Here is a 12483-nt window from a genome sequence, read left to right on the forward strand (position 1 = left end):
ATGCAACACTGGGACAAACAATGCCGCCTGGACTGCCCATTTGTGGTTTAGCGGTGTGATGCCAACTCATCCAGACTCCAGAATCGAGGCAGAATTGCGCGCTCCGTCACCCATGGAGAGCGATGGGAAGGGCATCTTCTCCATAGCAACGAAGGAGTAAACAAACATATTCTGCGCGATGATTGGCTGTTGAAAGATATCGTCGGCTGGCGCGCGGAGGGTCCGATTGGTTTTCCGCGATGGTGGGACTGCCAAGATCGAAGTACAAGTATTACCTCAGAAGGAAACTCTAATGCCTGAGGCAGAAGTATCTTATCTCATCGAAGCCCAAAGTGTCTTGGCACGCTAGCGGCCAAACGAGCCAATCAGAGCCGTCGGAAGCGCGCACACAAATTCTTCTTGAGCCCTGCGTCCACTACACCTAAGCGAGAAAAAGAAGTTTGGTCGCGGAACCTGTGTTGCGCTCTACTTCTCGACAGCACCCATTGACCTCGTTGCCGCTACCGGGATATCCGCCATGACGAAGTGTTAGTTTGCACGGTTTAACGTGATCGATGTTCGATTTGCTGACCGCGTTCTACAGTCATCAAGCCGGGCCGTGTGGCCATCATCACCCGAGGTCGTTTCGCCGGTAAGAAGGTACGATAGCAGTCTCCGTCATCTTTATCAGGCATTCGGGGTAGTCACTGGGAACGGGAGAAACCATATCTACGTCGATCAGGAAGAGGGGAGCAATTACGATAGCAGAGAGGGGGCGGGGGGAGAGGATGCAGCAAATATCGGATATAAGACGGTCGCTGACAGTTCATTTTTCGAACCACGCAACAGGTTGTCATCATCCAACCGAATGACACCGGCTCCAAGACGCACCCGTTCCCCTTCGCCATCGTGGCCGGCATCGAGCGTTACCCCAAGAAGGTCACGCGGCGCATGAGCCAGAAGAAGATCGAGAAGCGGAGCCGCATCAAGCCTTTCATCAAGGCCATCAACTACAACCACATCATGCCCACGCGGTACACGCTTGAGCTGGAGGGTCTCAAGGGCGTAGTCACTGCCGACACCTTCAAGGAGGTTTCGCAGCGAGAGGAGGCCAAGAAGACCGTGAAGAAGGCGCTCGAGGATCGATACTTCAGCGGCAAGAACCGATGGTTCTTTACTCCTCTAAGTAAGTGAATTCATTTTCTGGAGATATGGGCGCAGCTCTCTAATAGATTTACAGAATTCTAAAATGCTTGTCGGGTTGTCTCATGGGTACGGGAAGCATAGGCAAATCTGGTCTTGTGATAGGTGCCGAAAAGTGGATGGAATTGTTCCACGCATGTACGGTACAAATCAATATCCAAAATCAATCATGAAATTTCATGAACTCAGGCTAGACCTAGCCGATTATGATTGCAATGCTCCTTGATCTGTCGTGTCATTCGATCTGTACGACCTAGTTGCGGTGAACCAATGGTGCCTGTCGATCTCATCGATCAATCTCCTGATGCAGTACCTCGGCGTCTGATGCCCGTTAAGCAGAGGATCGGGTGAGTGCGGGCATGGGTACCGTTTTGTATCCCTTCGTCTTTGGGTAGCTCTCTCCACGTACAGTCTTCTTTTGTACCACAGCAAGGGTAGATTTCGTTCTGTCTAATAGTCCGATATTCACCAGTAGGAGTTCATAGAGCTAGCATTGTGTGCGAAGAGGATACTGCAGTCGGAACTGTGCAAAACACTTTGGATCTATTATTACTATGGGCATGCGGCAACAGGCAGAGACTGGGTTCGAATGGATGGCAGGTGGAATACACTCCACTGCCACTGTCATATGCAATACTACGGTGTTTTGTTCTCGGAATCTTCGGCAGCAAGACTGTTGCAATGGCAAAGCTGGCTTCACGAGCCAGTTGGACACGGCATCCGATGGCCGAGAGAGGTCGTGTCGGTCTCTGCCGATGCGACTTCGGATCAGATTATTATCTTTGTCCTGGGCTCTCAGAGTTTCACCAAGATTCGAGGGAACCGGGATCCTGGCATCTTTAATGCAGCTAATGCTGCTAAGAAGTTCGAGCAAGGTCCAGGCCGGGCAATCTAGTACAGTGGTTGGTCATGGCGAGGCTCGAGGTAGTTAGCAGATAGCACGACAGGATTTGGAACGATTAGAGGATATGTTAGAGGTGCGCTCTGAAGATGAAGACTGGGTGGCATTACATAGTGGCATGGTTGGGTCCGGAGATCATGAAAATTGAGAGCACTCATGTTCGATTGTGCGTTCACTTCCGAACGTCGCAGAGTACTCTGTAGCGGCGAGGCCATCTGATAACCTTAAGTGGCTTTCAACAGCTTCGACTTATGATCAGCTCAAGGGGGAATTCTCGATCTCGGGTTCATTGTAACTCTTTCCAAAACGAGGCAGAGGACCATATGTACCTATGTAGGTTATGTAGGTTTGATCCATGATTCATCACCTTGAAATGACCGAACCGAATCAAGCACATGCAAACGTCGAGCAATCTGAGTTGGTCGAGGTGGCCTGGATCGACAGCGAGGGCCCCACTATCACATGCAAATTCGAGTCTCAGCTGTGGCAAAGATTCACCATGCTTTGAACAGATTGCATCAGAACTTTTGATTGAAAAATGTCTCCAAGAAGGAGAAGGGGAAATGGAGGAATTCAGGAAGAAGAAGGGGAAGATGAGAAATATAATGTTAGAATAAAAAAAAAAAAAAAAAGGAAAAAGGAACAGAGGAGTGAGTGTACACGGTTTGGGAAGGAGCAGAACTTAGTCATCATAGCTAGCTGGTGGTGCTCGCAACAAGTCTATACCACTGTAATCTCCAAGGGTAGCTGTGACTATGTGTAGGGAGGTGGGTGGATTTTCACATGCAAAAGAGAATTCTCGAGATAACAGACAGGGCTTTCGGAGCTGTCATTGGAAGATTTCGGTCCATAAGATATTTCTGGCCCTCTAGGGCTCGTAAATTTTTCTTTTTCTTTATCAAGAGAAATTCCTTCTGCCATCTGTGTCTTCCACTTCCTTTCTGCTTTCCATCCCTTGAATAGACGCGACACTCGAGGTTCGACATTTAAAGCAGCCGAAATCCAGGATCGGGCCGCTGACTGCGAACAGACAGACAGTCACACCCCATCTCCTCCCATGCCACACGCAGAACCCAAGAGCAAGAGCACCATGGGTGAACCCATCGTCAACGGCGAGAAGCCGCACTACAAGTCTCTCTCGGTATGTTCTCCCTCTTCCGTCAAAACGACGATGCCCTGCTGATGTAAACTTGGCCAGCATCTCACGTCATACCCCGTCATCTCGGACTCCATCACAACGTTCAAGAACAACAAATACGGCGCCAAATCCCTCCAATATGCCGACGAGGGCTATCAGCGCTTCGCGAAGCCGTTCCTGCCTTACCTCTCCGGCCCTTATTCCTACGTCGCCCCGTTTGTCGAGAAGGCAGATACCTTGATCGACAGCGGTCTGTCCAAGGTGGATGAGCGCTTTCCCGTCCTCAAGAAAGACACAAAGTCCATCCAGGAGACCATCGTCGACACTGCCTCGCGTCCTCTGCGTCTTGCCAGCGACGTTCAGCAGCGGGTCCTCGACACCTATGGCTCGGAATACAAGAAGTTCGGCGGGAACGGCCTGATCGCTGGGACCAAGGCCGCTATCTCCACGGGCCTGGTCATCTCCCAGGAATCTCTGGCTTGGTTGAGTTCGGTCCTCGGGGCGAAGAAAGAGCAAGCTCAGGGTGCGGTCAACAAGGCCAATCACTAATCGGTGATGCTTCGTGATACCCCCCTCCTTGATGTCTCTTTTTTATCGAGTTCTGTTGTGTTTTTATTCGTTGTTTAGTGGCAGCATGGTACAGGGTTCTGGCTGGTTTTCTGTTGTTCACGTTCATAATGACTTCAAAAGTTGCGTTTTGGTGGCGGTGGCCTGTGTTTTGGATATTATGAATTGACGAGCGATATCTCCAACTTCCAGTTTTCCACAGCACTCTTTCCGTAGTGACTGTCGGCAGCATTTGGGTTGGCTGTCATTGTGCCCTCCAAGCAAAACAGCTTTCAATCCGGAGCCCTACCTTGACGTGAATGTGAGCTTGGACACATTTGTTCGTAGGTTACTACGGGTAATTAGGTAGTCTTTAAGTAACAATGGGTCACAGCCCTAGTCACGGGTCACGTGTCCCGAGCCCCAAATAACCCCCCACAACTCCAAAGCAGCAGGCGTATCAAGGCGACCAGCCCTTGGGGACACCCCCTGAGAGACTCCACCTAGGAGCCAAATTAGTCTCGTCATGATTCGATGAGAATTAACCTAGTTACTCGTAAAGTGGAGTCGTTATAATTGCACACTACCCTTTTTCTCGTTGCACACTCCACTAAGCCTAATTAGGAAATATACTTATAAATGCACACTACGCTATACTGTGATTGGTAAATGATGTCGATAGATGCACACTTCCGCGCTAATCCCATCAAGGAAGTCTGTACTGTATTCGCACTCCCTTGGTTTTGCTTACCCGGACGCGTGAAGTGACGCACCAACATCCAGCAACCGTTTGACACATTCGCGCGTGTTGACAAGCACAATTGACAAGAGCGTTCCATTAGTCGAGACAAGAACAGTCACTATGGAAGGCGAATTCTTCTCTGAGGATTCTGATACGTTCTATACTGCCGATGATGCCTCAGTTGGCAAATCTTCCGCATGCGGCTCTGTTGTGGGAGAATCATCTGCGTGGGATGTCCAGGATTCCGTAGAGCAGGTTAGTTCAGTGCCGCCAAGCTATCAGTCAGCTGTGGAAGCCTCTGAACGGGACGCTTGCGACGCTCAATGGGTAAGCAGGCTTTCCAGGACATTGGTCCCATCTTTGCCGAAGAGCCAGGCCAACCGGATGTTCCGAATCCCATGGAACAAATTTCTGGCTTGACTGAGAGTCCATCTCTGCCCCCACCTCCAGAGTGAAGTGACTTCATTTCTCGCAATGAAGCCCTCCATTATGCGCAACAATGGGCAAGGGAACACGGATACGGGTTGGCCATCAAAAACTCCACCGACCATAACACAAAAGGGCGGAGGGCCACGACCTACGTGATCTGTGACCATGGTGGGCGGCCGAGCAGGAGCAATAGACATGTGGAAGACCGACGACGAAGATTCACGGGATCTCGCAAACTGAACTGTCCGTTCTCTCTCAACCTTCGGATGCTGGATGACATTTATTGGGAGTTGGTAGTGACTAACCCCAACCACAATCATGGGCCGTCGTCCGCATCTGCTCACCCATGCCATCGTCGTCAGGCTCGAAGGGCGGTGAAGGACTCCATCAGGGAGCATCTGGCTGCAGGGCTAAAGACTTCCAAGAGCGTGGCTCTCCTCCAGGCCGCTCAACCGGACCCTTTGCCAATGACGATGCGCGATCTGTACAATGAACGACATGCCATGATCCAAGAGGAACTCCATGGCTTATTGCCTGTGCAGGTCTTGCTCACGGAATTTGATGGCCGGTATTACCTGTTCCATGAGCGTGACAGCATCAATCGATTGACAAGGGTTGCTTTCTTCCACAAAGAGTCTCTCAAGCTCCTGCAGAGCTTTCCAGAGTTGCTCCTGATGGATTCGACATACAATACCAACAGGTTCAATCTCCCGCTAGTCCATATAACCGGCCAAACGTGCCTCAACCAGACGTTCTTGGTTGGAGGCGCGTTTATGAGGGAGAACGAGGAGTCGTATGTCTGGCTCCTAGAGCAACTTATCAAGGTCTACCGGGCACATAATCTCGACCTCCCACACACTCTCGTGACAGATGCAGATCGCAGCATTTCGGCTGCTCGACGTCGCGTTCTTCCAAAGACGAACCACATGCTATGCATATGGCACGTAAAGAGAAATATACAAGCCACGGCGAAGAAGCATATCAAGCTGAATGCAATTCGCGCGGGCGTGGCCGATGACCACATCCGGAACCTGGTGGAGGAAGAATGGGCAACGCTAGAAGAGGATTGCAACAAAGTCCTTCATGCGTCGTCCATAGAAAATTTCGAAGACGCATGGGACTCTTTCCAGCAGAAACATCGCCCGAAGTATATCAGCATTGTGGACTATATCAAGAACCAGTGGCTCTCAAAAAAGGAGCAGATCATTCCAGCGTGGACGGACAAACATCTTCATTATGGTATCCGAGCGACGTCGAGAATTGAGTCTTTCCACAAAGTCATAAAGAATGAGCTACCAAGTCGGAAAGCTCACCTGCGTGACGTTCTGACCCGCCTTCACGAGTACCTATCAATCAGAATAAACGACACACGGCAGGCGATCGAGAAAGAAAGATTTACTCATTACCCTGGGCTGGACAACTTTATTTTCAAAGATTGTCTGCGTGTCGTATCGTCATACGCACTCAAGCTCGTGAAGAAAGAGCTGGACGCTCTGAGCGTTGATGAAAGGTCTCCGTTGCCACACTGCACTGGACGATTCAAATCGTCCATGGGTCTTCCCTGCAGACATACGTTAAAACAGAGAAAAGCCTGTAACGAGTCGCTGAAGCCTGACGATTTTGATGCGCGTTGGTATCTGAGCCTAGAAGCATCGACAGCGATTGATCCCCGCATACTTGTCCAAGAGCCAGAGACCATCGTACGAAGTCATTCACCCGCCAAGCAGTCGTTCACAGGCCGAATTCTTTCGACGTTTGAGCAAGTGGACGATGAATTAAATTCGGTAGGCAGAAAAGGGAGCTCAAGAGCTCGCGGAGCACGTCGTGGAGGGCACGGTTCACGAGGCCGAGGCCGCGGGGGCCGCAACAACAGAGGTGCAAGGCGCTTAGGCACTGTGAATGTCGAAGGTGGTACTTTTATAACGATGCGTCTGGATTAGATACTCGTCTGTACGGAGTAGAGGTTAGGTAGTTATGGGCTTGTAATGATTGATTTTGTCCATCTCGAACTCTGGTGTGCAATAAAGGTCACGCATATCTTTCTGGATCATTCTGACATGAATTGAGTGTCCCTTGAACTGTGTAAATCACTGCACTTTCCGCATTGCTGGCTTCTCTGCTTTTCATGCGGATATAACTATCCTTCGTATATATATTTTTTCGTTTATTGTACTCCGTACGGAGCACATACATTGCTGTTTATATTTTCATGATCATACGCACGCCATAACCTCGACCCTCCCTGCACCCAACCTTCGATCTTCGTTTCTTGCAACGCTTTTCGTGTCACCAGCATCGACGGTTAAACAATTCAACTCTGAACTTCGTACTTCATCACAGTAGGGTGTGCATCCCTTCAAATTATCTTAAGTTACCTGATTAGGTATAGCGGAGTGTGCATTTATCCATAAAGTATTACCAAGTTTGGTATAGTGTATGATAGTGTGCATTTATCGAAGAATATTTCCTAATTAGGTTTAGTGGAGTGTGCAACTAGGAAAAGGGTAGTGTGCAATTATAGCCACTCGTAAAGTGTGTTAACTATACTGAATTAGATTAGGGAGGCATTGACTAACTCGCCTAGTGGGTGGTGTCTATGAGGCGAGTCCCGGTTATTTGGGGCGTAAGTCACAGCCGAAGAGGCCAATAATAGTATTGTACTAATTATCCATTACAGTAGTTACTGAGAACCGTTTTTCCATCAAAGAGGGTCGATATTGTACAGAGTCCCGTCCGAAGTGACCAGTTCACCAGCGCCCTTCTGTCCGTCGCTGCTCTCCGAGTCCCCTTGGGCAATGGACTGCTCAGTAGTACTCGTAGGTAGCAGAAGACACACAGACGCCCTAGGTAAGTACTGAGATCCCCCGTCGAGCGGCTCGCTCGTCCCCTCGACCGGCAACCACGTAAAGCCACCGGCAGTTTGAGCTGATTTGGTTTCGTTAACCACCTACCTAGTAAATTGGTAGGCCTAACTACCCATACAATGACGGTTTATTGTACGTCTGGCCAGGAAAGAACAGGCTTCACACGAACAAAGTCATCATCGTGAATCCAATGGGCTCCCGTACCCCGTTCAGTCACCCTCCAGAAGACGTTGCCTCGGGGCGGGCCCGCCGCCGCTTGTCCTTTTTGAACTGCAGGGAGAGCGCATGTAGCGAGTACTTCGACATCTGTCGGTAACGCTCCACTTCCTCCACGGCAGTTTCAAGGCTGCAGTCGGTCTCTTGATGTCGACGATCTCTCTCCGCCGGCTGTAGAACTAGACCGCCACTGCGCGCCGTGCGCCAGGTTGAGGCTGACAATCTTTCAGGCCCTCGATCCATGCCCGCCACAGATCCCGCACCGTTTGGACCGTGCGGGACATCCGGTAAACCGACTCCGACGAGGGTCTCGCTTCCCCGGAAATGGGCTCTGCCGCACCGTCCGCGGACTGAAGTCCCTCTGGACCGCCCACTCGAGCACCTTCGGCGCCATTCACCGCCGCGGGGTCCGCATTACTATCCGGCACGTCTGTCGCCGCCGGGGTCCTGAAGGGGAAGTGCACCACGGGCACGTCGGCGAGACGGTTGGTGAGAGACCGCAGATTTGCCCCCTGGGTCGCCAGCTCCCCCTCGACCCTTGCGAGCCGTCCTCTGAGCTCGGCCTTCAGGCCCGCCAGCCCGGCCGCCACGGAGGGTGCGCAGATGATCTGCCACCATCGGCATCGCTTGCTGAAGGCGCACCTGGTACGGCTGCTCGGTCTGCGCATGTGCGAGCCGCACCGCCTCGGCGAATTCCCGGTAATCTTCCCGGGCGAACACTGGGCTGGACCAGAGGGGATGGCGCGGATACTACAATTGCAGGATGGCAGCGTCCTGCAGGAGGATGACCCGCAGCTGCCGGAGCAGATTCAGAAACCCCCGGGCGGCCAGATCGTCCCGGTCGTACCGCTGGCGCTGCCGCTTCCAGCTGCACGCCCGTCACCACCTCCAGCAATCGAGAGCAGGAGAACGTGGGGTCGAGATTGTCGTACCCGTTGAACCATCGGAGCCAGTCGTCGACCCAGGGCCACACAACGCGTTCGAGGGATTCCGGGACAGGGACCCGGGCACGCGGGATGTAATAGTTGCCCGGTGTCCGCAGGTCGAAGCCCGCCATCGCTTTGGCGAATTCGCGCGGGACGTTGGTCAAATAGCAATTGGTCATTGCATCGGTGTTCCAATGTCCCGCTCGGCGGATCTCGGACTCGCTTACCCCCCTCAGCTCCGCGGCGCGTGCGCCGTTGGACCGCCCCGCATGGGTCTTCTTGCGGGTGAACACACCAGTCCCTTTATATGCCCGATTCACCCAGTTCAACTCCGTCTCGTAGGAAATCGGAGCTGTGGCCTTCTCTCCCTTCAGGAGATGCAGATCGTACCACAGCTCACGACAGTGGAATTGTGGCAGGGCTTTCCCGGCGACGTCCCATAGGTAGAACACATACCTAGAAGGCCACATGGGACATGGTGCACAGTTTGGGATCAACGTTGCGGGCGACCAAACCCTCTTCAACGTGGCCTGACTGGTTGGTCTTGCCGTGCCTCATTACAAACTGCATCAAATACAGCGTCGGCCCTTCGTGTATCAGCTGGCGGATGGACAGCTCTGCCAGCTGTGCTTCCCGGCACGACTCACCACGAGGGACAGGTGGTGGGACATCATAAGGTCTACCGCCGTCTGGATATGTGGCTCCAAGGACTGCCTCTTCCTCCAGCGAGCCCAGCCGGTCCAGCAGTAGTCAACCAGGCGCCGCAGGTCGTTGTTGTCGTCGTAGCCGTCTAGCGAGGTACCCGCCACCCTGTCCTGGTACTGCTCCTTCCTTCTCCCGGGTGTGATTTTCCGAGGCTACCTTCACCCCTCTACGGGCTGGGGGCGGCCCCGGATTCGGGACTTCGATCGTCTGCTGATTCCAGAGGTCAACGATCGCCGCTTTATACGCCTTGACGGAAGTCGACGGAAGCCATAACTAGTCCTCGTACACCACTCCTGCAAGCCTTGTCAGTGATCCCTTCTAGCCGGCTTCCATCCCTCCGTTGGTCTCCTTTTTTTTTTTTTTTTTTTTTTTTTTTTTTTTTTTTTGAGAATCACCAGGGACGGAGCATTTACTACTTACCCGAAATTCTCGTTCGCGCAGCTCATACTGGATTCTGTGTTTTTGGGCTGGCTCCTCGAAAGCGTGGTCCATGTTGAAGGGAACTGCCGGACATTGGATCTGTTGGGGGAAGAGAGGAGAAAGCTGAGCACAGTCGAAGGACTTGACGACTTCTTCGAAGTACTCCGTACCTACCTAGGTATCTAGAGGTAGGTACTATTATGGAGGAAAAAATAGTAGGTACCTACTAGGTAAGGTAGGCAGGTAGTACTGAAGTTAGCTAGTGGAAATCGGAGTACCGAGTACTACTGGCTCACCTAGCTATCGTCTTTGTCTCTTAATGTCTTCTCCCCTGCAATGATTGTGCCCAGCAAGACAGCTGTGAAAGAGCCGCAGACCACTACTAGGATCAATCATCAACCTAGGTACTTGGTTTAGGACAGTGATCATCCTGCCGGATGCTTATTTGCTCTCACTATCATCTCGCTCAAATTCATCCTCTTGGGTCCATGTTCTGGGACTTGGGGTCGCTGTAACTTGTGAAGACCTTGACGTATTTACGTCAGGATGGCACCATTGACATTCGTAATCCATGTACTTTAACCTACCTAGATGTGGCATAACGAGTACTATGGAACCTATTGCTGGCTACCTTTATATGGTGTTGTTCTGAGTGGAAATCGAACTTCTATTCCCCAAACTTTTTACATAGTTACTCTTCCTGAACGTCCCTTGATTACTGCTACTCACCAACGCAGTCCACGTCCTGCTCCATCTTCTGGCACTCGAAACAGAAAATTCTGATGGATAATATGACTATATTTCCGTATATAATACTATCCATCACAGATTACACTGTCAATTCTCAGGCCGCTGGCCGTAGACAACATAGCTGCGGGTGTTATAAATGGTTAGTTGTCCAGTGTATAGTAATGCCGGATAATAGCTACGAGGACACTCACAAGCTGAACATCATGTGGATGTTGCGGTTCCGCCCGTCGGCGCGGGCTTTGCTGGCAAGGATAGTGACTTCCTCCTTCGTCCACTGCTTGTACCGCGTCAGAGCCGCCAGAGCTACCGCCTCGAAGCCGTTCGCTTCGGCCTGGGTCTGGTTCCAGGCGCCGACTTTCTTCTGTCGAAGAGGTCAGTGCTGTTTATTTGATTTACTGTTTGGAGACAAGGGAGAAAACTGACAAGATGGGGATCCTTTGGCCAGACGCCGTACGGAAGGACAAACTTCTCCACGTGGATGTTTACGAACCCGGCCTCCTTGAACCATTGCTCGAGCTTGAGGGCGGGTCGGACCTCGTAGCCTGCCTCCTCGAATGCACCCAAGACTTCGTCGTAGTACTGTTGAAGGGCAGTGCCGTCGAGACTGCCGTCTGGAGAAATGGGGTAGCCATCCCAGTCCTGGAATTCAACCCAGCCGCCGGGCTTTACTGATCTGTTCTCCGTCAGAGACAAGAAGAAAACAGAGAAAACTTCCGACGGCATACCGATAGCACTGCTTGATCAGCTTCCCAAAATCCTTGATCGAAACGGCCAGATATCGCGCGTGAATAAAGTCAAATGGGTCGCTTTCATATGCCCACTCCGACTCAATGTCGTCCACCAGGAACTTCACGTTCGGAGGAACCCTGCGAATTCCAGTTAGCTGAGCCACTAGCTACGGGTTCTTGGGCCAAACTGACATAGTCGGCTGAACCGGGCTCAAATCACAGCCGATTATCTGGCACAAACAACATCCCGGCTCAGCATTCTTTCCATCCGAAATCTCTCCGCGAAGTATTCCTTACCTCGGCCTGGGGGTGTTGGTCCGCTTCAGTGAGTGAGTATCCATACCTTGCGTCCGCCGAACCCAGCAGACAAACTTACCGAAATCAATTGCCCAGATACCTGTCCCAGTCCCCAGGTCAATCACCCGCTGCGGGTTCTTGATCGGGGCCAGGTAGAGCTTCCGGTGCAATAGCGTGAGGCAAAGTTCGTGAAAAATGTCCAGGCGGTCATTTTCCGTCTCATCGTTAGGGAGCAGATACGCTATGAAATAACGATCAGCTTGCAGATCTTGGATGGTCAGGCAAGAAGCAAGTCATACACCCATCGCGGAATTTATGATATCGTCGGCCGTTCTCATGGCGATAATCAAGCACCGACGATGTCAGCGATGCACTGTACGATGATCTATATGATGATGAATATGTGTGAGCATGCTTATGGTGGGTTCCAGAGCATCATGGCGTCACATCACATACAGCTCATCACCATAAGAAGAGTCATTGTCATACTGTAAAACAAGTAAGCAACGCACTCTGTTGTTCCGCAATGGTGGGATAGTTATCGTACCGAGTTGTCCACTGCAACGTTGATTGGGGCATTGGTGGTGGTTGTCTGTTCCGCCATGGTGGGATAATTGCCTGCTGGATTCCAGGAAGACT

General features: G+C 51.6%; 6 protein-coding genes across 6 annotated transcripts; 3 read left to right on the forward strand and 3 right to left on the reverse strand.

Moving 5' to 3' along the window:
* Positions 1-517: 517 nt before the first annotated feature.
* On the forward strand, positions 518-1227 carry VTN31DRAFT_1322 (60S ribosomal protein eL27; the record flags this gene model as incomplete). The annotated part of the gene is made up of 4 exons (XM_069401367.1): positions 518-527; positions 584-639; positions 829-1165; positions 1220-1227. 4 exons carry the CDS (start codon positions 518-520, stop codon positions 1225-1227), a joined length of 411 nt encoding a protein of 136 aa, XP_069264178.1.
* Positions 1228-3140: 1913 nt separating this feature from the next.
* Positions 3141-3770, forward strand: VTN31DRAFT_1323 (uncharacterized protein; the record flags this gene model as incomplete). Its single annotated transcript, XM_069401368.1, has 2 exons — positions 3141-3224; positions 3282-3770. 2 exons carry the CDS (start codon positions 3141-3143, stop codon positions 3768-3770), a joined length of 573 nt encoding a protein of 190 aa, XP_069264179.1.
* A 1059-nt stretch (positions 3771-4829) lies between these two features.
* Positions 4830-5336, reverse strand: VTN31DRAFT_1324 (uncharacterized protein; the record flags this gene model as incomplete). The annotated part of the gene is made up of 1 exon (XM_069401369.1): positions 4830-5336. The coding sequence occupies one exon, from the start codon at positions 5334-5336 to the stop codon at positions 4830-4832; it is 507 nt and encodes a 168-aa protein (XP_069264180.1).
* Positions 5337-5405: 69 nt separating this feature from the next.
* Positions 5406-6878, forward strand: VTN31DRAFT_1325 (uncharacterized protein; the record flags this gene model as incomplete). The annotated part of the gene is made up of 1 exon (XM_069401370.1): positions 5406-6878. One exon carries the CDS (start codon positions 5406-5408, stop codon positions 6876-6878), a length of 1473 nt encoding a protein of 490 aa, XP_069264181.1.
* A 1705-nt stretch (positions 6879-8583) lies between these two features.
* VTN31DRAFT_1326 (uncharacterized protein) lies at positions 8584-9414 on the reverse strand (the record flags this gene model as incomplete). Its single annotated transcript, XM_069401371.1, has 1 exon — positions 8584-9414. One exon carries the CDS (start codon positions 9412-9414, stop codon positions 8584-8586), a length of 831 nt encoding a protein of 276 aa, XP_069264182.1.
* Positions 9415-10906: 1492 nt separating this feature from the next.
* On the reverse strand, positions 10907-12448 carry VTN31DRAFT_1327 (uncharacterized protein; the record flags this gene model as incomplete). The annotated part of the gene is made up of 10 exons (XM_069401372.1): positions 10907-10940; positions 11011-11180; positions 11243-11492; positions 11545-11685; positions 11740-11777; positions 11845-11867; positions 11924-12085; positions 12144-12229; positions 12301-12332; positions 12392-12448. 10 exons carry the CDS (start codon positions 12446-12448, stop codon positions 10907-10909), a joined length of 993 nt encoding a protein of 330 aa, XP_069264183.1.
* Between the last annotated feature and the right edge of the window lie 35 nt (positions 12449-12483).

Source organism: Thermomyces dupontii, assembly GCF_041956625.1.
Source record: "Thermomyces dupontii strain NRRL 2155 unplaced genomic scaffold VTN31scaffold_1, whole genome shotgun sequence".
In the NCBI taxonomy this organism is placed as follows: domain Eukaryota; kingdom Fungi; phylum Ascomycota; class Eurotiomycetes; order Eurotiales; family Trichocomaceae; genus Thermomyces; species Thermomyces dupontii.